At 40.9% G+C, this 22,843-nt stretch overlaps 1 protein-coding gene across 18 annotated transcripts in view; it reads right to left on the bottom strand.

Annotated features, from left to right (window-relative positions):
• The window catches only part of EXOC4 (exocyst complex component 4), a 761,664-nt gene that overhangs the window by 380,454 nt on the left and 358,367 nt on the right, over positions 1 to 22,843 (bottom strand). Inside the window, exons 11-12 of one of the 18 annotated variants that reach the window (XM_036247084.1) lie at positions 22,011 to 22,091; positions 19,134 to 19,599 (exon numbers count right to left, since the gene is read on the bottom strand). The exons of 15 other annotated variants lie outside the window; for them this stretch is intronic. In XM_036247084.1, coding sequence (XP_036102977.1) covers positions 19,494 to 19,599; positions 22,011 to 22,091 — 187 coding nt within the window. In that variant the 3' untranslated portion in view covers positions 19,134 to 19,493. Of the gene's footprint in view, positions 1 to 19,133; positions 19,600 to 21,038; positions 21,271 to 22,010; positions 22,092 to 22,843 lie in introns of those variants that run through there. 2 more of the 18 variants (XM_036247086.1, XM_036247092.1) reach the window with 2 other exon arrangements.

Below are 22,843 nucleotides of genomic sequence, written 5' to 3'. Positions count from 1 at the left end.
AGAGAGAGGAACATCGAGTGGGAGAGACGCATCGATTGGTTGCCTGCCACGTGACCCTGACCAGGGCTGAGAATCGAACCTGCAACCCAGGTATATGGACACTCTAATCACTGAGCCCGACAGGCCAGGGCGCCACCTATCGTTTTACTCCGTAAGGTTCACTAGAGTTCTCACAAAAAACTTTTTAATATAAAATAATAAAAAATGAATATTTTGGGCCCTGGTCAGGTAACTCAGATAGTTAGAGAGTCGTCCCCATATGCCAAGGTTGTAGGTTTGATCCCCGGTCAGGGCACATATAAGAATCAACTAATGAAAGCATAAGTAAAGCATAAATAAGTGGAACAACAAATCATTGCCTCTCTCTAAAAAAAAATCAATAAATAGCAAAAATTTTAAAATGGATATTTTCATCTGCTACCATTTCATTTGCACCATTACTTTAATTACTAGGTCATTCATCACTTTAGTAGAGCTTTTTCTGTATTTGAGGGACCTACTGTTACCTTCTTGGTATTTTTAGAATTAAAAAATAATTATCAGTATTCAGTCACAAACTTTGGATACTTTACAAGATGAAAATCAGCCAGGGCTGGTGTGGTTCAGTTGGCTGGATCATCATCCCGTACACTGTGGGTTCCATTCCCAGTCAGGGCACATCAAAAAGGGAACCAATCGATGTTCTCTCTCACATCAAGTTTCTCTCTTGCTCTCTCTCCCCCTCGCCTCCCCCTCTCTCTAAAAATCAATAAGCATATCTTTGGGTGAGGATTGAAAAAAAAAATAATGAAATTTATTTTCTGTTTCTTCCAATTGCCAATTACGCTAATGTCTTTGCAAAGGCACAAAAGAAAGTAGTATATTCTGTGATTATTATGAAAGCTCCCAAATGATATCATTTGCTACTAAAGCTTAATATTCTGCCCTTGGTGATTTAAGCATACGCAATCTTCCTAAGTCCTTCTGTACTACGTATATTTTGGCGGAGCACTGTTTCCTGTTACTTTACTGTGACTCAACCCTGAGCACCAGGAAAGAAAGAGAACTGCTAGGCCCAGTACTGAGAAGAGAGGAAAGGGGCAGGTATCCCCACCCCCGCACCCTCTTCCCGCCTTTCAGTTTGCTGCATCCATAACCAACAGCCCCAAAATGCTAAGGCCTCTTAGATCATCTAAAACTGGCAATCCATTTAACTATCCATTTTCCGTTTCCATGACAACCGCCTCTATAAAGAGCACTTATGGAGTACTTACTGTGTTTCAAAGCACAGTTCTAAGTAAGTTAGCTACATCGGCTCATCTAACGATCTCATGAAGCTAGTGGTATTATTCCTAGTTCACAGAGGAAGAAACTGAGACTTCCAAAGTTTGGTGACTACAAGGAGAATGGAACTTAACTGGTTTGACTCTAAGGCCTGGACCTCAATAGGATTTCTGCCTCCAGAGCTAACCAACCTCCCTCACAACTCTCAGAATCCTACTGAATTTAAAGCACCCCTTTAAATTCCTACTATGGGCCCTGGCTGGTTTGGCTCAGCAGGTGGAGCATCAGCCTGCAGACCACTCTATCTCCAGATAAATACAAAAATGTCTTCAGGTGAGGATAAAAAATAAATAAATAATTTCCGACTACGGAATATTCTTTCACGCAGAATTGATATTTATGAACCCTTACCACGCATGCCCAGAACCAGTACTGAAGTGCCAGAGATCGCGCCGTGCACTAGCTACTCAATTCCTCATTAAGAAAAAACTCCGGGTATTAGAAACCTTACTTTATGAGTCGCAAAGGGGTAAAAATACATGATGTCTATGAAGTATGTCGTTTCTTCCCATGACTGCTTTCATCTTTCCAGTACAATGAGACTTTCTCATCTCCTGTTCACCCTGGCCTGAGGGACCCGAATTCCTCCTCCCTGACCTCTCTGCTGCCCCGGGCACTCTCGTGCCTTGACGCGCACACCAGGCAAGTAGAACGGCAAATGGCCATAGAGAGAGGCACCCCTCCTACATAGTTCTAGTTTGTTCACTTCAAATTCCGCTGTGCAGTTCAGAAACAGGGAGGTCGTTTGGAGAGTGCAAACAGAAAAAAGATCCTGAGGTCGGGCTTCCTCTTTCCTAACTGTCCAAAGGGAGGGAAATGGAGCTATACAGGGAAGAAAATGCCACTACGAAGGGAAACGTGTGTGCTGAGCTCTGGAGTTTACAAGGAAGGAATGTTTGCAGAGCTGAAGAGCCAGGAAAAAAAGATTAGAGAAGTATTTACCCTGTTCGCCTGCCAGCGGGAATAAAAGTTCTGCAAGGTGAATGTATTTGTGTACAAATGCAAAACAGGGCGAGAAGAGTGCAGCCGCCTTGTATACCTTCTGAAAATGCACTCTGGAGACACCACGTGACAGATCAAATTGGCACTGTCCGGTACGGGGCGTTGCGACTGCGATGGGTAAAGAGGAGGGGAACTTGTTCATCACGGGGAAGGGCAGACGCTTGCCTTGACCTTTAGGGAAGAAATGCTTCTGAAAGCTGACTTAGTTTTGGCTTCCAAACTAATTCAATGTAACAGAGAACCTGCAAATATAACATCTATGTACAAATATAAAACAGTATTATTGCTGATATTGATCATGCTGTCTTGAAGGTTTATTAGAAGACACCCTTCGGTCCAACAAAATGTACAGGAAAACGCCAGACGACGACCCGCCATGGCGCTAACAGTCTCTCGTTCCCGGACCCGTGCAGGACACCTCACTCACTGACTAACGCTGCTGTCTTCCTAAATGTCGCCCTGATCAGAAAATTAGAAAGTAGGAAGCATTGTCATTGTTCTGGTTTTAGCTGTACTCTTTGTTTTTCTTCTTGTCAACCAGCAAAAAGCAGGGTTAAGATTTGAGACCAACTTGTTGTTGTTTTTTTATTCCAAAATGGGGGCGGAGTGAACGGAAGCTGCACCGACCGTCTCCCAGGACCAAACTGGAATTACAACTATAACAAGGACAAATCGACGGGAAAAAGCAACAGAAAAGCAGCTTGCGAGGACCATATAACCAGGGACACCGACTCCATCCCGGTAGGCTTGCGAAGGCGCAAGACGGGGCTGGGAGCCCACGGTCGGCAGCTTGGCAGCGGCCTTAGCTGGGAGCGGCGCCCTCGGGTCACACTCCCAGGCGGCCCCACAGCGCAGCCGGGACAGAGGCTGAAACAGCCACAGCCACTCACCTTGGGCTCCGGCAGAGGGAGGGCGGACTGGACTGGAGCTGTGTGGGGACACTCGGGATTTGGAGGGCACTCAGAGCTTTTGCTGAGTGCAGCCACGTAGGGCAGTGGCCATATTGCTCCTTCCCAGGGCTCTGGGGAGAGGCAGCAGCCCCTCCCTCGGAGATCCAACCCTCCCTGTGGGTCAATGAAATGCTAATTGAGGCTCATTAACAACCAGCATCTGCCCCACCCTCGTGAAAGCCCCTTGTGCTGAGCACCTGAGAGAGTTTTTCAATCAACTCACAACTCAAAACACTTCAAGTAACCTGGACTGCTAGCCTCCAGGCAAACAGCTACAGGATAACAGTACCTTTCCTGGGCTAGCAACTCTAACCAGGAAAGTAAGACTTGACAGTGGTTTTTAACGTGGGTCCTCCCTGGCTCATGCAAACCAAGGAGAGGGAGCCACAAAGAGCAGAACACCAACACCCACAGGGAAAACTTGACAGGCTCCAAAGCCCACTGTGATAGCCAAAATGGTGAAACACAGAAACAGAAGCCAAGTGAAAGAACAAGAAACCTCCACCGAAGATGAGATCAATGTGGAGCAGTTAGGTAAGATAACAGAGCTAAAATTCAGAGCCATGATCTTGAGGAAACTCAACAGCATGAGTAAGGACATAGAGACACTGAAAATAAACCAATTGGAAATTAAAAACCACCAAGAAGAGATCAAAAATAACATATCAGAAATAATACATTGGAAGGACTAAAAAGCAGAGTAGAGGAAGCTGAGGACCGGATCAGTGCATTAGAAGACAGGGTAGAAAAAAATCAACCAAAAGGAAAAAACAATTTAAAAAACAGGAAGACAGCTTAAGAGAACTGTGGGACAACTGGAAAAGTAATAATATTCGCATCATAGGAGTCCCCAAAGAAGAAGAAAATGAGCAAGGGTTAAAGAATATATTCAAAGAAATAGTGACAGAAAACTTCCCTAATTTGGTGAAGGAAGAAGGCATTCAAGTTCAAGAAGCACAGAGGGCCCCAAGTAAAAAAAAACTCTCTCAGGTGCTCAGCACAAGGGGCTTTCACGAGGGTGGGGCAGATGCTGGTTGTTAATGAGCCTCAATTAGCATTAACAAACAGGCCCACACCAAGACACATAGTAATTAAAATGCCAAAAATTAAAAACAAAGAGAGAATCCTAAAGGCAGCAAGAAATAACCAACAGGTTACCTATAAAGGAAACCCCATAAGGCTATCAGCTGACTTCCCACAAGAAACACTACAGGCCAGAAGGGAATGGCATGAAGTAATCAAGGTCATGAAAAACAAAAGACCTTAATCCAAGATTACTCTACCCAGCAAGGCTATCAATCAAAATAGAAGGTCAAATAAAGAGCTTCCCAGACAAAAAAAAAAAAAAAAGGCTAGGGGAATACATTAGCACCAAACCAGCACTGCAAGAAATGTTAAAAGGACTGCTGTAATTAGGAAAAATGGGAAGAAAAATAGAACCACACTAAACAAAAATGGCAATAAATAAGTACATATCAATAATCACCTTAAATGTACATGGATTGAATGCTCCGAAAAAAAAAAAAAAAAAAAACACAGTAGCTGATTGGATAAGAAAGCATGACTCATCTATATGTTGTTTACAAGACACCCACCTGACAACAAAAGACTCACATAAGTTGAAGGTGAAGGGGAAAAAAATTTTCCAAACAAACAAAAAGCAAAAAAAAGCTGGGGTAGCAATACTCATATCTGATAAAATAGATTTCAAAATGAAGGCCATAACTAGAGACAACGAAGGCCACTACATAATATTGAAAGGATCTATCCAACAGGAAGATATAAGCTTGGTAAACATATATGCACCCAATATAGGAGCACCAAAATATATTAAAAATCTTCTGGAGGACTTCAAAGGAGAAATCGATAGCAATACAATCATAGCAGGGGACTTCAACACCCCGTTGACACCACAGGATAGATCCTCTAGACAAAAAATTAGCAAAGAAACAGAGACTCTAAATGAAGCACTAGACCAAATGGATTTAATAGATATCTACAGAGAATTACAGCCCAAAACTACAGAATTCACATTCTTCTCAAGTGCACATGGGACATTCTCAAAGATAGATCATATGATAGGACACAAACAAAATCTCTACAAGTTCAAGAAGATTGAAATCATATCAAGCATCTTCTCAGATCACAATGGCATGAAACTAGAAATCAATTGCAACAAGAACATGCAAAGACATTTCAACACATGGAGGCTAAATAGCATGTTATTAAACAATGAATGGGTTACCGAGGAGACCAAGGAAGAAATTAAAAACTTCCTGGAAACCAATGAAAATGAACACACAACAACACAAAATCTATGGGATGCAGCAAAAGCAGTTCTGAGAGGGAAGTTCATAGCACTACAGGCCTACCTCAAGAAACAAGAAAAATTTCTAATTGACTGTCTAACCTCATGACTTAAAGAATTAGAAAGCAAACAAAAAGAAAACCCCAGAGCAAGTAGAAGGAAGGAAATAGTAAAAATCAGAGCAGAAATAACTGACATAGAGACCAAAAAAACAATTCAAAGGATCAATGAAACAAAGAGCTGGTTCTTTGAAAAGATAAACAAGATTGATGGACCCTTAGCTAGACTCACCAAGAATCAAAGAGAGAGAACCCAAATACACAAAATTAGAAATGAAAGAGGAGAAGTAACAACCGACACCACAGAGATACAAAAGATCATTAACAGCAAGTATGAACAACTATATGGCAACAAACACGACAATCTAGAAATGGACAAATTTCTAGAAACACACAGTCTCCCAAAACTGGACCAAGAAGAGAGAAAAAACTTGAATAGATCAATAACAACTAAGGAAATTGAAGAGGTAATCAAGACTCTCCCAGCAAACAAAAGCCCAGGCTCAGGCTGCAAGGGGGAGTTTTACTGAACATTCAAAAAAGAACTAACACCCATTCTCCTCAAAATATTTCAAAAAATTCAAGAAGAAGACTTCCAAACTCGTTCTATGAGGACAACATAATTCTAATTCCAAAACCAGAAAAAGACACTACAAAGAAAGAAAACTACAGGCCAATATCCCTTTTGAACATAGATGCCAAAATCCTGAACAAAATACTAGCAAATCGGATCCAGCAATACATCCAAAAAAATTATTCACCATGACCAAGTGGGATTCATTCCAGGGATGCAAGGCTGGTACAATATTCGCAAATCAATACACATGATAAGCCACATAAATAAAATGAAGAATAAAAACCACACGATCATATCAATAGATGCCGAAAAAGCCTTCAACAAAATCCAGCATCCATTTCTGATAAAAACACTCAGCAATGTGGGAATAGAGGGATCATATCTAGACATAATAAAGGCCATATATGAAAGACCTACAGCCAACATCATACTCAATAGAAAAAACTAAATGCATGTCCCTTAGGAACAGGAACAAGGCAAGGATGCCCACTTTCACCACTCTTATTTAACATAGTACTGGAAGTCTTAGCCATAGCAATCAGACAGGAAGAAAAAATAAAAGGGATCCAAACTGGAAAGGAGGAAGTGAAACTGTCATTATTCGCAGATGACATGATACTATACGTAGGAAACCCTAAAGACTCCATCAAAAATTTACTAGACTTAATAAATGAATTTGGCAAAGTAACAGGATACAAAATTAATGTCAAGAAATCGATGGCATTCTTATACACCAATGATGATCTCACAGAAAGAGAAACTAAAAAAACAATCCCATTTACCGTCACGGTAAAAAAACTAAGATATCTAGGAATAAACTTAACCAAAGAAGTAAAGGACCTATTTGCAGAAAACTACAGGAGATTCAAAAAAGAAATAGAGGAAGATATAAAAAAGTGGAAGCACATACCTTGTTCATGGATTGGAAGAATTAACATCATTAAAAAGTCCATACTACCCAAAGCAATCTATAGATTCAATGCAATCCCCATCAAAATACCAACAACATATTTCACAGAACTAGAAAAAATACTTCAAAAGTTCATATGGAACCAAAAAAGACCCCGAATAGCCACAGCAATTTTGAAAAAGAAAGACAATGTAGGTAGGATCACAATACCAGATATCAGGTTATACTACAAAGCAACTGTAATCAAAACAGACTGGTACTGGCACAAGAACAGGCATATAGATCAGTGGAACAGAACAGAGAACCCAGAAATGGACCCAAGGCAATACGCTCAATTAATATTTGACAAAGGTGGCAAGAGCATACAGTGGAGTAAAGACAGCCTCTTCAATAAATGGTGTTGGGAAAATTGGACAGCTACATTAAAAAAAATGAAACTAGACCATCAACTTACACCATACACAAAAATAAACTCAAAATGAATAAAAGACTTAAATGTGATCCGTGAATCCATAAAAATTCTAGAAGAAAATGTGGGCATCAAAATTTCAGACATCATACGCAGCAGAATTTTCACTGATACATCACCTAAGGCAACAGAAACAAAGGAGAAAATGAACACATGGGACTACATCAAACTAAAAAGCTTCTGCACAGCAAAAGAAACAATCATCAAAATGGAAAGGCAACCCACTGTATGGGAGAACATCATTGCCAATGATACATCAGATACGGGGTTAATTTCCAAAATATATAGAGTACTCATACAACTCAAGAAAAGGAAGACAAAGAACCCAATTTAAAAATGGGCAGAGGAGCTGAATAGACACCTCTCCAAACAGGACATACAAATGGCCAAGAGATATATGAAGGAATGCTCAACATCACTAATCATCAGAGAGATGCAAATTAAAACAACAATGAGGTATAACCTCACACCTGTCAGAATGGCCACCATCAACAAATCATCAAACAAGTGTTGGCGAGGGTGTGGAGAAAAGGGGACTCTAATACACTGCTGGTGGGAATGCAGACTGGTGCAGCCACTATGTAAAACAATATGGTGTTACCTCAAAAAAATTAAAAATTGAACTTCCATTTGACCCAGTGATCCCACTTCTAGGAATATACCCTAAGAAGCCTGAAACACCAATCAGGAAGAATATATGTACCTCCATGTTTATGGCAGTTTATAAGATCTGGAAACAGCCCAAGTGTCCATCAGTAGACGAATGGATAAAAAAGCAGTGGTACATATACACAATGGAGTACTGTGCAGCTGTAAGAAAGAAAGATCTCTTATCCTTTGAGATGACATGGAGGGACCTGGAAAGTATTATCCTAAGTGAAACAAGCCAAGCAGAAAAAGACAAATACCACATGATCTCACTTATATACGAATATAATGAACATAACAGTCAGAGGAATACAGTAGACCCAGAAACATGGAAGTAGGGCACAGACTTACAACCCTCAGAATAGGGGAAGGTGGGGGTGGGAAGAGATAAACCACAGAACTTATATGCATGTACACATAACCAATGGATATGGACAACAAAGCCAGGGACAGGGTGGGGGGAATGGGGAGGAGGGTGCCAATGGGGTAAAAAAGAAGAAACATCTGTAACAAAAATAAATTAAAAAAATAAATTTAAAAAAAAGAAAAAGATTTGAGACCAACATGGGTCCACCAGCATCCAGTGCCCGGCCTGTGATGTTTTAGATACTGCCACAAAAGCATTAAAGCTATTTTACGTCTCTAAGAAAAAATGAGTATTATGAATGAGATTGGAGTAATTGTCAAAATTCCATGAAACAGTAAAAACAGACCATTGCTGAGGCACGACCGTAACGCCCTTTCCCGCACTGTCCCTCCCGCGTGTCTTCTTCACGCGGTGTCCCTTGGCCACCCTCCGCTCCTTCCCTCCGCTAAGCAGCTTACATGAAACAACTGTCTGTAGTTAAGTGAAGCACTACAGTCTACTACGTCAAAGACAAACTAAACAGCGTATATTTCTCTAAGAACAAGAAATATAAAGCAAGAAAACTGCATTTTATCAGTTTGATCCCTTCCAGTTGTTTTGGGGTAATCTAAAGAAAAAACTCTCTGACAGCTCCCTCTTATCTTCATTAAAAGTATACTATACTCTTAGGCTCTTGTGAAAGTAATCATGGTTTACATTTTTTCACATATACATTAAACAAAGTTTATCTTATGTGGGAAGTACTTATGCCAGGAGGTTTTCGTCTCCAGTGTAAAGACGAACTGTGGGTGTCCTGGGAAGAGTGGTCACACGCCATCGACACCAGAACCAAATTACCTGGAGAAGGAAACCAACCAGCTTTTCTGTTTATCCTGCGCTGATTATGAAAATCAATCTAGCAAACAGTACCTGCCTGCTAGAGTTTCGCAGTTACAAAGTGAGGTCCTTGTGGGCAATTTTGATATCAGATAGGAGTCCTCAGAGTAATATTTAAAATCATCCTACTCAATGAACAAGCAGCTTGTATCTTCATATTACAATTTCATGCTATGAGGCTAATTCATATTATAAGTGATCCAAAGCCTATTTCCATTAGAGTCAACAATTCTTTTCTTATGATAATGCAATAATTTCTCAGACTAATGAATCAGAATGTTTTTCTAAAAATGTTCAGTTCAAAACAAATACAGAACCTGTAGTGCTAGGGAAACTACAGGTGTTGATTTTTTTCATTTTTAATTTTTGGAAGATATACTACCCTTTTCTTCTCTATGTATTTGAGTCTGAATGAAAAGTTCCTGCTTCGGTTCAGAACTTGACCTTCTTGGCTATGTCTTCCTTGGCTTTAACCCTAATGAGAGGCAACCTCTGCACACGCTGTCAATCACCCACATCAAATGGCTGGGTGAGGAAAAGGGTACTTTTATTTATTTATTTTTTATCCTCACCCGAGGATATTTTTCCATTTTTCATACAGATAGAGTGGGAGGGAGAGAGAGAGAGAAACATCGATGTGAAGGGACACATCGAGTGGGGAAAAGGGTACTTTTTATTACAGAGTTCTGAGGCCCTCTCTGGGGGGAAAATGGGGAAATGTGGTATATGATGTCATTCAATTTTTCTTCTTTCTCACATGAGTACTTAGGACATATTCAAAGATCCTTTTATGGCCATTATAATCAAATCAGTAAAGCCCTGGCCAGTGTGGCACAGCGGTTAGAGGGTCACGGGTTCGATTCCCAGTCAAGGGTACTTACTTGGGTTGCAGGTTCATTCCCCGGACCAGTTGGGGTCGTGAGGGAGGCAATCAATGTGTCTCTCTCACATCAGTGTGTTTCTTTCTCTCTCTCTCTCTCTCTCTCTCTCTCTCTCTCTCTCTCACCCTCCCTCTCCCCCCCCCTTCCTCTAAAAATGGAAAAATGTCCTCAAGTGAGGATTCACACAAAAATGAAACCAGTAAAGAATACCCTCTCCCCCTTTTTTCCTTTCTTTGGGGATACATAAGAAATGTCTACTCCAGAAATAAAACTGACCAATCTCAATCCTTGGAAAGCTTTGGGAACAATTTCTTTGTACTGTAGGATAAAATAATCTCGAAATGTCTCCTGGCTTTTTCCCTCTTTGAATGTCTTCCACTATAGTTATTTTACAGAATAGAGTTAATCCTCCCAAACAAAGACTATCCAGTAGGTAGGTAATTGATTATATCTTTTATAAGAATACTATGCCTGATATGGCTTCAACACCATATGAAAAGTCAGCCAGAATCATCAGGGTAAAATGTTAATGTAAGATTCACTTCCATGTTCCAAGGCTGAATTGTGGAGGGATCCTGAAATGGCTATTCCATTAATTTTAAGTGGTACTAATTAGGATTTGTAATTTTGACCTGATGTCATACACAGACACAAACATGGACCGTGTAACGTTTTGACGCTTTCTACAATAAAACACCGATTTGAAGATTAAAAGTAAGACTAAGTGATCTTAAATGGCAGAATTTTCATTCCAGGAAGGAAATTAGCAACCTCTAGTTGCTGCCAGTAGGCGGAACCACCCAGTTTAAAGCTCCATTTCCCAAAAATGAATTCTGGCTGTATTTTAATATCAAGACTTTTTTCTTCCTTCACAGCGCCAGAAATATTCCAGAGCCAATGTTCTCAAGTGAAAACATACAGTATTTAGACAAGCAGTAATTCGCTAGTAATGTTTCCACATAATCATTTCACACACGACTGCTAATCATACCATGTGAGGGAAATCTCTAAACTAGGGAATATATATATGGCCATAAAATTAAATGATCAAATTGATAAATACAGGGAAAATGGTCACATAAAAGAGTGTGTTCTAAGCTGGTTCAGAGTATTAATAAAGTCTGTTTTGGATACATAACCAAATCTTAGGAGTATAAGCACTCTCTTATTCCTCAATTGCGTAGTAAAAGTATTTCTCCCGAAGTAGTAATATAACATTCAATAATTTCCCGTACAGCCACTTATCATAACTTCTAAGAACTAAGCTCTTAAACAATTATTTATTGAGGTCCATTCCAACAGTTTCCCACCAATTTACACTCTCCCTTCGCTCCCCCTTCACACCCTCTAAAGCCACTGATGGGAGGGGCAAAGGGAGGCTGGACCCTCCAGAGCTTCCCAGGGAAGTCTGCTGAGAAGAAAGGGCAGCATTCACACCCACTCCCCTCCTCCCGCCCACAGGGAAGCACAGGTGGCGAGAGAAAGCCTTAGTGAGGTTTACATAGAAAGAAGCCAAGAGAAACGCTCCCTCCCAGCTTCAGAAACACAAATGAGCATGGAAGAAGTCACGGTTATAAATAATCTGTAGTGGTAAGAAAGCAGGCATGTTTCACACATGGCAGGATCTGGCAGAGCGTGTTACAGAGCCAGCTCATGAAATGCTTAGCTATCAAATTAATTCCAGTTGGCTGGGATATGAACCCTGTCACATATATTGAAAACTTGATGAAACATAACAAATGTAATGATAAAGAGCAGTGAAAATGCTGCTGGAAAAGCAATCATGGAGCTTCAGGTTTGTTGAATGATTTTGTCAATATCTGGAGAAGAGGAATTCCAAGGAATCAGAAGAAACCTTGGGGGATTCTGCAAACATTAGGATGAAATTACACAAAGAGTTTGTAAAACCAGTACTTTAAAGAGGGGAATAAGGCATAATTTTAAAACAATAAGCTCAATAAAATGCTAAACACGAATTTTAAAGCTTAAAATGATTTTTTCTTTGTGAGTGCTATACACTGAGGCTTAAAACAGTTAAAAACAATTGTTAAGTATATTGGGAGATCCACGGCAATCCACCACAGAGAAAGGGCATGCGTGCTGTTCTCTCGCTCCCTGAGCTGCTGGACAAGCACAGATATACTAAGAAACATGGAGAAGCAACGAGAAACACGTCCATGGCTTTCCTTCTCTAAACTATTTCTGGATTTGTTTCTCACCACTTCAGTGTTTACTCTGCAAACAAAAGATTCAATCAGCTGTCTCACATCCTTTTTAGAAAACCATAAACACTAAATGAGCAAGTAAATTTTAAAAATTAATAAAATTTCTGAGTTAGACTGCTAAGCAGTTACCCAAACTTTTCCAAATAAATATACAGAATGTGTCCATTCCTCCTCACATAAGAGCAAGGTTTAGCAAAATGGCACTAACAAATGATCTGGGTGAATCAGGACTGTTTTTCTCCTTTTATGGCCCCTACTATATCATCCTGCTCTGAAATGAGGAACAAGGAATATTTCACACACTGGGAGATATATGTGTTTAAAGCCAATTCATAATAGTGTCATGAAGACTAAACTTTTTTAGAACAATATTATACTTGTCATATCTCAATGAAAAAAAGGAGAGCCCACATGGCAGAAGTCATTTGAGAAATGACGTAATGCCGCAAATACAGAAAAATGCATGCTTTCCAAAAGATAATGCCAACAGAGAAGATTTATCAAGGATACATCCCTGCGAGTCGCATAGGGGTTCCTGAAAGTTTCATTTCACTTCACACAAAGACCCAAAGCTAAAAGAGAAATCACAATGTTTTAGTTAACAAATATTCATGTGCTACTTCTCTCTTGCAATAAAGAATTTTAAAATAAAATTTTTTAAAGAATATTTTGAATGGCTTGAAAATTTATCTTTATAAAATTTATAAAATAAAGGTCCTTAAATTATGCAAATAACTACACCTAAATTAACCAGTTAAATTCATAAAGTTGTCTTCTAAATCAGCTCAACCATTTTTAGATGTTTATCTTTTAGAAGCAAAACTAAAAGAAGGGCATAGTGGTTAGACTAGAGCACCGTGAGAAGTACTCTGAGGTTCTGATCTTGACCCAGAGCTGTTCATATTGTGTCTTCTCATCTCACTTCTACTCTAACCCAACAGGAGAAGTAGGTTTACGAACTGCTTCCAGAGCGTCCCACTGATACAGGCCAGACTCAAACAGCCCGATGAGAGCCATCATGGCAGTCTTAGAGCTTGAGAAACCTCCCATTCTAAGGGTTTTAAATGAAGACATGTCTTGAAATACAGTGTAGGAGGTAAGAGTTCTTGGATGTGTCTGCAATGGCTTGAATCCTGGCCCTTCCACTTATAATAGTGTGACCTCAGTCAAGCTATGTAAACTCCCTAGGCCTCAGGTCCTTGGCTATAAAATGGGAATGATAACAGTACCTACCACAAAAGAATTACCATGAAGAATTAGATAATAGATGTTAAGCATCTAAAACATAACTGAGTGTACTACTAGGGCTCAAAAATTTTAGCTACTTCGATTATTATTTACTGGGGTTGACTGAGGCCTTTACAATACGTACATAAGCAGATAGTAAAAGTGAGGCCCAGAATGTACACTTGGACAACCAGTTCATCTGCATTACCCCAACATTCCTAGAATCCAGAATGTTTCAAAACTATTATTTACTTTCTTGTATATAATCCAAGATGCATGGATTCAAGATGTATGCTCATTACTCTTTCTAGACACGAGTGAAAAACAATATTAATGTTCCAAGAAATTCAATGTTTGCATGGCATCAAACTTTGGGTGGCAAATTGGATGTGAGCAATGCAAGCAAAATCCCTACGACGGCATCAGTAATCTGACTCCTTATATCATCGGTGATAGTTTTCCTGGAGTTTCCTGTGATAATGAATATAGACGGAGCTGATCCATTAAGGGCCATGCCTGCTGTCTTAATGCGTTTCCTCAAGTAATTCAATCATGTTTGTTTGGGAGAGACCGAATTATCTTAGGGACATTCAGAAACTACCGGGTTTCTCAGGGTATGCTAATACATTTAAATTATAGAGGGACTTCCTGACTGCATTAAAAAGGCATCCATCTCCCCTTCCTTGTCTTTGCAGAGGGCATGCCACAGGCTTTGTCATAACCAACCGCAAACTTCTCTTAGGCTGGGATTGCTAATTACATTTTGAAGAGCAACTGGTTTCTTTCTCAGTAGTTATTCATCATCCGCCAAATAAAATCATATCTGAAATATGTGTAGCATGCATAATATATTTCATCCAACTCCCAAGTAAATACATATGTGGATGAATCCCAAGAGTGAGTTTGGTAGATGGTCAAAAAGCTTGGAAAGAAACTAAAAAAAAAAAAAAAAAAGAAAGAAAGAAATTTTAGAAAGACCATTAGAAAAAGCTCACTCCTTCCTTTTCAGAGCAAATAGGGGGAAAAAAGACCATAAGATGTAACTAATATTAAGAAGAGAAAAAAATCTACTCCCTTAGTAGTGTCGGTCACATAAATTACTAGAAAATTCATTCAAAATGTCAGCAGGGCTTCCTTCCTCTTCCCCAACCCAAACTACAAATAAAACTTCCCCCAGAAGCACTGAAGCCTATGACAGAACTCCTCTAACTGTACCTCTGTGATGGTTTTTCTTCCAGAGAGAAGAGAAAATATGGGCAAGTGGAACTTTTGACAGCCTTTGTGATGTTCAGCAAGGTGGACGTATGTTTGCAAACTTCAAACCTGAGTGACTTGTTGTAGCAGCTTCTCTGACAGGCAACATTAAACAAGTGTCTCCCATCCCAGGTTCCGGGCTGTGCAGCTCGGGTGGGGGAGGGCGCGGGAGGAGGAGCGCTGTGCTGTCAGGGGAAATGACGGTCTCCCAGGGAGTCTTACAGACCATCATTTTAAATCAAACACAGGCGGACTGCCAGCTACACGCTACCGAGAGCAAAATAAGTGACTTTTTCCATCTCATCCTCATCTCCACAACGACCTACATAAGAATCAGTTCCCCTTAAACCACAGAACACACTTGTAATCCATCTATTTGGATATCGAAACTAACCCCAGGAAGGAAAACTGGATGCGAGTCTATTTTAGGGGGCACGGATCCTGAATCCTGAACTGTGCATGGTCACCTAACAACCAGCTGTCCCCATTGTCATTCTGACCTGCGAACTGTAAGGTCCCACTCTCCACGAAAAGCTCACGCTGCGAATTCACTCACCAAACATCTACTGCGAGTCTGTGTGTGGCGGACCACGCCAAAGCTCCTGGAATGCACAGCTGATTGGAAAACGGTCACTAGCATGTCTTCGTGAGGGTGACACATTTGAGAACCGATACCTCGAGAATAATTACATGCCAGGTCGACAAGCGCGTGGAGGAAAGGGGAGGAGTAAGAGAGGTGTCAGAAGTGTCCCAGCAAAGGTGTGGCTGAGGCAGGAGCAGAAATTCACCAGGAGGAGAGGGAGGGGCTTCAAGTGGAGAGAAGACACGTGCCCCACAGAGCACGAAGGTTTGTGGACTGTCGACTAGTGTAGGGCGAACGCAGACCGTGCAGTAGACAGAGAGACAGACTTTCAGCTCAGTTTCAGGCCTGGACCTGGACCCTGGCGCTTGGGAGAGAGTACCAGCTGGGAGATAACATTTGAAAGTAACAGCTACAACCACTGAATGAGGGAGACGGGGGTAGAGGGAACAGAAAGGGCTCCAGACAGCCCGCGGAGACCTTGCGGAGGGAGTGGGCAGGGAGAACAGAATCTTAACGAGCCTGAGAATGAATGGCCTGAAGTGGAATAAGAGGCCAGAGACGGCGGTGACAGAGAAGCAACGAAAGAATAGGCTGAAACATAAAAGCATAATTAGCCCTGTAAAAGTCTGACAAAGTCGGGTGAGATAAGACTGAAAAACTCCCTTAAGATTTGACAATTATGGAGAGACTGCTCAGTAGGGTTCAAAGTGAGCTGGGAGGAGGAGGAAAGTGAAGAGCACAGAAGACTATATTTGAGCAACTCAGTAGGAAGGGATTTAAGTCATGGGTGAAGGGGTGATATGCAGAAAAGTGATTTTATACAAGGAGAGAGGTTCAGTTGAGCATATATACTGAGAGGTCTAGGGAAGGAGCCATTAGAGAGATTAAGACTGAAAACACAGGGCCGATTAGATCTTAAAAGAAAGAAGCAAACCAAAAAACCCAAGATCCCAGAGGGAATGGAGAGAAAGGGACTCACACCGGGGAGGAACAGCCTGTACGAAGGAAAGAACACCTACAGAGTGTCTGCAACAAGAAGGTTTTCAGGGTAAAGAAGGACAACCGGGGAAATTCAGCCCTACAGAGTAACGGAAGGGGCATGGGTTTTCTTTAACTCTCAAATTACCAGGATAACCTCATTAGGAACAAAGTCCCCTCAAAGGCCAGGACAATGTCTGGCACACAGTAAGCACTCGATAAATATTTGGGAGGGGGGGATGAACGAAAGATACGTAACAGAAAAATATGACTCAAAGACTTTTCCCCCCAAATTCAGTTTACTTTAAGTATAGTCAAGTCTTACTGAATGTAAGTTGCATCTTGAAAGATCAATATGTTAATCAAAACCATGTTTAAAAGAAATGTCATGAATCATGGCTCGCAAAGCAGAGGGACCTCCACCTTTCAGAGGTGGACACTGGCTCCTTGTATTCCTCAGTGAGATCCTGTTTCCAACTTTCTTGCAAGCTTCAAAATAAGAAAGGGCTGCAGATTCATTCAGATGCATTTCTGAGCACTGATGCACCTCTATCAAACCTGCTCAGAATTTCTAATTCCAATTTAAAGAATGGATGCAGTGGCCTCTTTTCATACTATGTTCTTTTCTATGATTTCCAACTTACCTTTTAAGAAATAAATAAAACATGCGAGCAGATAGGGACTTTGCTGACGCGGGTGCCCTGAGCACACTGGGCAGAGGGCGAGGGCTGCCTGGGGCCGGCGTGGCATCACTGGGGGGGCTCCAGCAGCCTCAGGGAGGGCGCGGAGGGCAGAAAACAAAGTGGCTTCGACAAATATGCCCACACAGAATATATTATGTTCTGATGGCCAAGCATCGAAAGTGAAGACAGTGAATAAATATAACTAACAACTAGCTCAAGATAAGGAGGTTCAAGACCACATAGCTTTTAATATGCAAGAATTAACAGCATGATTCCAAAGACCTATTAAAATATTTAATAACTGCTCTGGCCGGTTTGGCTCAGCGGTTAGAGCGTCGGCCTGCGGTCCCAAGAGACCCGCTAAGGGCATGTACCTCGGTTGCAGTTTGTCCCCGGCCCTGGTTGGTCGTGCGGGTGGCAGCCACTCGATGCGTCCTTTCACATCGATGTTTCTCTCTCCCCCTCCCACTCGACCTGAACAAAAAATAGAAAAATGTCCTCAGATGAGGATAAAAAAAAAAAAAAATTAATGACCATCAATTTTATTTCTTGCTTTTACAGCTAGCCCACCCTTACTGATGATTCCTTCATTCATTTGGTCCAAACATTGTTCCTGCCTGACCAGTATGCACCACAGCATGGGACTCACGGCCAAGGCCTACTCACTACAGCCATGGGGGAGCCTCCAGATGGGCCCGTGCCTGCTCACTGCTTCCTGCCCTAGTCTCAGATCCAACAGACCCCTGATTAATCCCTCATGTCACGCTCCTCCCCTCCTTCTTGGCGGAACTTCGTTAGTTTCCAAACGCAAGCTTACACATTGAAGTTTGCCTAACAATGTTGATTTAAAGTTGCCAACAAAATTTCTTTGAAAAGGACGGTTCTTAATTTTGAGGCAACATTTTCACTTTTCCTGGTGTTGAAATTCCTTTTCTTTAATAAAGCTGACAATCTATGTCAGTTGCCAATTATTCTGATTCATAAATCCCGAAGTCTGGGAAAAGCAGACTCAACTAACTGTAGCTTCCCTGACTTTTACTTCCAAGGCTGCAGAACGGAGTCTGTACTTGTCATGTAGACAACCTGGTTCTGGGCACTGTGGCTCATCACCTGGCTAGAACATGCCCCAGCTACCCACGATCTCTTACTTGCCTGAGAGGTTCTTTAGCCCCACTAGATAGGAAATCAAAAGATTTCCTAAAAAGTTGTTTTAAAGAAGATTCAATTATAAGCATTTTTAGGACCATAAGATCCTAAAAAATTCTCATTTATTCCAAAATAATGATTGAATCTTGTTTTTATCACTGCAAATTTCAGTCCTCCCTGCTATAACGACTAACATAAAGGAACCACGACTGCTCCCATTCCCAAGAACACAGATGACTAACGCAGCTGCACCACAGAAGCCACACGCCAGAGAGGATACATTGTGTGACTGCATTTCTATGAAGTTCAGGCACAGGCAACACCAATCCATCTATAATGAGAGGAATCAGAATAATGGCTGCTTCCCAGGAAAGGGTATTGACTATCTGCATAAGGAAGTCTGCTGAGCACTGAAGATGGTCTCTGTTAATGTTCCATGTCTTGATCTGACTTCTGGTTACACTTGTGTGTACATATGTAAAAATTATACAAATATATTAATATGTATGTAAGGATTTGTACATGTTAATGTATGTTACATCACAATAAAAATGAAAGAAAAAAAAAAAAAACAGGCTAGCTTTTAAAATATTTAGATTCTGAATTCACAAAATTTAATTAAGAAAGATGCTTCCATATTCTTTCACTAAAACGTGATACCCTAGAAACTTTCGCATTCCATGTTTGTCTAATTCCTGTGTATCAAATACTTTCTCACCTACTGACAATGTGGTGGCTTACAGCAACAGGCTGTAATGAATGCTGAGTTTAACAAAAGTAATCAGCAAATAATTCCGATTCTTCCACAAGTACTGAAAACCATTTGAGGGCATTAATAACTCCACTATTAACTTCATTTGCAAAAGGACAGACCCAGCATTTCCAAGTTCAAAACCACTATTCTTACTGCCCCCAAAAAGAAAGAAATTAAGTAATTATAAACAAAATCTTCTATGATACTTCCACCTCTATTCTTTACATCCGTCTGTTCTCACTTATCTTGCATGGATCAAAGAACTTACCTTTCTCATACTAACAAAGTCTCAAGAAAATATTCTTGCTTAGTTTGAGGTTTGTTTTTGTTTGTTCGTTTGTTTTTAAGTACAAAAGGAATGTTAAAAGGTTTCTTGACCCTGAAATGGAAAATATTTCACTTGTGGTATGACATATAAAAATCACAGTAGGCAATATTAATGATTAAATGTTCAAATGACCATTACTGAAAGTAAAAAACGTTAAAAATGACCAAGGAAGAGCCCTTGGAATTATGTAGAAGCCCCTGTAACAAAGTCTGCAAAGTTTAAATAAGAGAACACAATGAACAGGAGTGGGAGTGTGTTTTCTGAGGGGCAAGGGGAACAGTAAACTAATTTTCCAAATTATACACAGAAACAATGTATAGCCAACACCCGAAGGGATTTAAGTTATTAAAGGTAGAGACCACGTTTTCCCTCTAGGTACTCCTGTGATATTTTTGATACCAAATTACATTATCAATTCAGGTTTCGAAATCAGCTGTAAATGGGCCTGTGGCTGAACATAAACACATTTCATTGAATGCTGAATAAGCATATGTTGGTTATTAAAGTCCAAGGCAAATACATGTTCAGAATACATAAAAAGCAGCACACCAATGATGTAAACATTTTTCACTGAAAGGACTCTTCTCTGTCTTTTATAGGTAGACTTTCAACAACGTTAATTAGTAATTATAAAATTTAACTGGTAATAAGAAAACCTGACTCTAAAATGTCAACTTAAGTCAAGGTCAAAATCACAGCAGCAGTCATGATGCCTTCAGGTTTCTCTGGAAATACAGTTTGAGTTCCGTATCGGCTTTTACAGCACAAGAGCCGGTTTTCACACTGCCTGGAGAGCCACCGCGATGCCTTCTGCTCACCCTGTACCCGGCACCAGCCCAGGAAACAACAGGCAGGAGAAGGGAAGGAAAACCTCTAACAAGTCCTCTAGATACAGCCAAGACCCAAGTGTCCCTTTTACCCATTTGTTGGAAAAAGAAAGTCAAAGCTGCCCTGGCTGGTTTGGCTCAGCAGTTAGAGCACTGGCCCGTGGACCAATGAGACCCAGGTTCGATTCTGACAAGGGGCACGTACCGTACCTCGGTTGCAGTTCGCCCCTGGCCCTGGTCAGGTTGTGCGGGAGACAACCAGTCGATGTGTGTCTCTCGTGTCGATGTTTCTCTCTCTTTCTCTCTCCTTCTCTCCCTCCCTCCTAATCTGTCTAAAGATGGATGAAAAAATGACATCAGCATAAAACTGAAGTGTGAAAAAGTAACCCAACTAAGCGAGCAATGGAAGAACCCCACCTATCCGGAGCTCTGAATCTGCACGGCATATCAGAAGGACTTACAATCGTAGACTTAAAGAAGGTAGACCTGACCATTCAGCACCTAGTTAACTGCATCTTGAATTCAGTGTTGGATTAAGCATCTCCAGGAACGTGACTGTCTTCCAAAGGAAGTGTTCCTATTTTTGGATTGCCTTGTTCATTAGAAAATTCTCATTATATAGCATCAAATTTCTTCAACATCTAACCAGCATTGGAGCTCTAATCCAGATTTATGAAACAAGAGACTAAACTGCTTTACCTCTCATAACTGATAGACATTATGTCATTGAACACCGAGAGCAAGTCTTCTGGCTTTCTTCTGTTTTTCCCTAACATTTTCGGTTCTCATGAGAAATGGCCGAAAGTCTTCCTCTCCCTAGACTGACGTGGCTTCCCTGTGGGACACCGCTGTTCAGATGTGCACTGATATGTGTGCTGGAGCCTTGACTGGCTCTCTGTTTTGCTCAGTAATAAAAGAAAAAAAAAATCCAGTTACTGTAGTTGTCATCAATGTGCAGCCATACAGCACACATCTTATTTTGAAAATACAAAAGTAAAACAAAAGCTTAGAAAAAAATTTAACCTCAAAAAGTTAGTTTGAAGATCAAAAGCATTGAACAGCCCTGGCCAGTGTGGCGCAGTGGATAGAGTGTTGAACGGTGCACCGAAGGGTCTTGGGTTCAATTCCTAGTCAAGGGCATGATGCACTTGGGTTGCTGGTTCGATCCCCGGCCCAAGTCGGGGTCGTGCGGGAGGCAACCAATCAATGTGTCTCTCTCACATGGATGTTTCTCTGTCTCTCTTCTCCTTTCTTCCTCCCTTCCACTCTCTCTAAAAATCAATGGGAAAATATCCTCGGGTGAGGATCAACAACAATAACAACAAAGCATTTAACATCTGTAATATAAATTCAAAAGCAGTTATTCAAATGTGGGCTTTGAAATCTGAATACTCCACTTTCAAGTGCTTCATGGGCCTACAGTCTGAGACAGCAGCATTTTCATAATTCTGAGAACAGGAGAAAAACACTGTTTCATAAAAATGCAACAGGGGAGCCCCATTTCCTCTCATGCATGAATAATGTACGCTCCACAATGTTACTTGCTAGACTATCTAATCACCAGCATCTTTCAAAATGTCCATAAGCTTTAGCTCATTAAGGACAAACACGCATCTGGATAAAAATATAACATACCTGTGAACACTCAGAATAATATCCCTCCAAATACCACTGCACACATCAAACTGACGTGGGGGGGACTCATTTTGTGCATTTCTCAAAGATAAAAATATTGGGAAAAGAAACACAATAATTATTCCACTTGTGACATTCATGCGTACTCTAAATAATCAGGCTTAAATCCCTCTTTCAAAACAAACCACACACACACACACAGACACACAAAGTGAAAATCTAACAGAAACAGAACAAGAAGCTAAATAAGAAAGCTTTTAAAGCAAGGTTTCTTCTATTAGAAAGATTTTATCATCTTAGAAGGGTAATTCACTCCTCATGAAAGAATGATAATGTAAAAGTTACCTTATGCATCCATAAGCTATTTTCTTTTAATCCTCACCCGAGGATATTTTTCTATTGATTTTTTAGATAGAGTGGAAGGGAAGGTGGGAGGGAGAGAGGGCAAAGGGGAGGGTGAGAGAGAGAGGAGGAAGGGAAAGAGTGAGAGAGAGAGAGAGAGAGACATCATTGTGAAAGAGACACATTGGTTGGTTGCCTCCCGTACAACCCTGACCTGGGCCAGGGATCAAACCTCAACTCCGGTATGTGCCCTTGATGGGAATCGAACCCAAGACCCTGTGGTCTGAGGACCAATGCTCTAACCACTGAGCCAAACTGGCCAGGGCACATCCATAAGCTTTTTTTTTTTTTTAAATAATTTTTTTCTTTATTGATTTGAGAGAGAGAGGAAAGGAGGGAGAGAGAGACAGAAACATCGATGAGAGAGAACATAGATTGGCCGCCTCCTGCACGCCCCCCACTGGGGACCTGGCCCACCACCTGGGCATGTG

Source organism: Molossus molossus, unplaced genomic scaffold (genome assembly GCF_014108415.1).
Source record: "Molossus molossus isolate mMolMol1 unplaced genomic scaffold, mMolMol1.p scaffold_m16_p_7, whole genome shotgun sequence".
Classification (NCBI taxonomy): domain Eukaryota; kingdom Metazoa; phylum Chordata; class Mammalia; order Chiroptera; family Molossidae; genus Molossus; species Molossus molossus.
The sequence above is the reverse complement of the archived record's forward strand: the minus strand, read 5'-3'. Positions and strand labels throughout refer to the sequence as shown.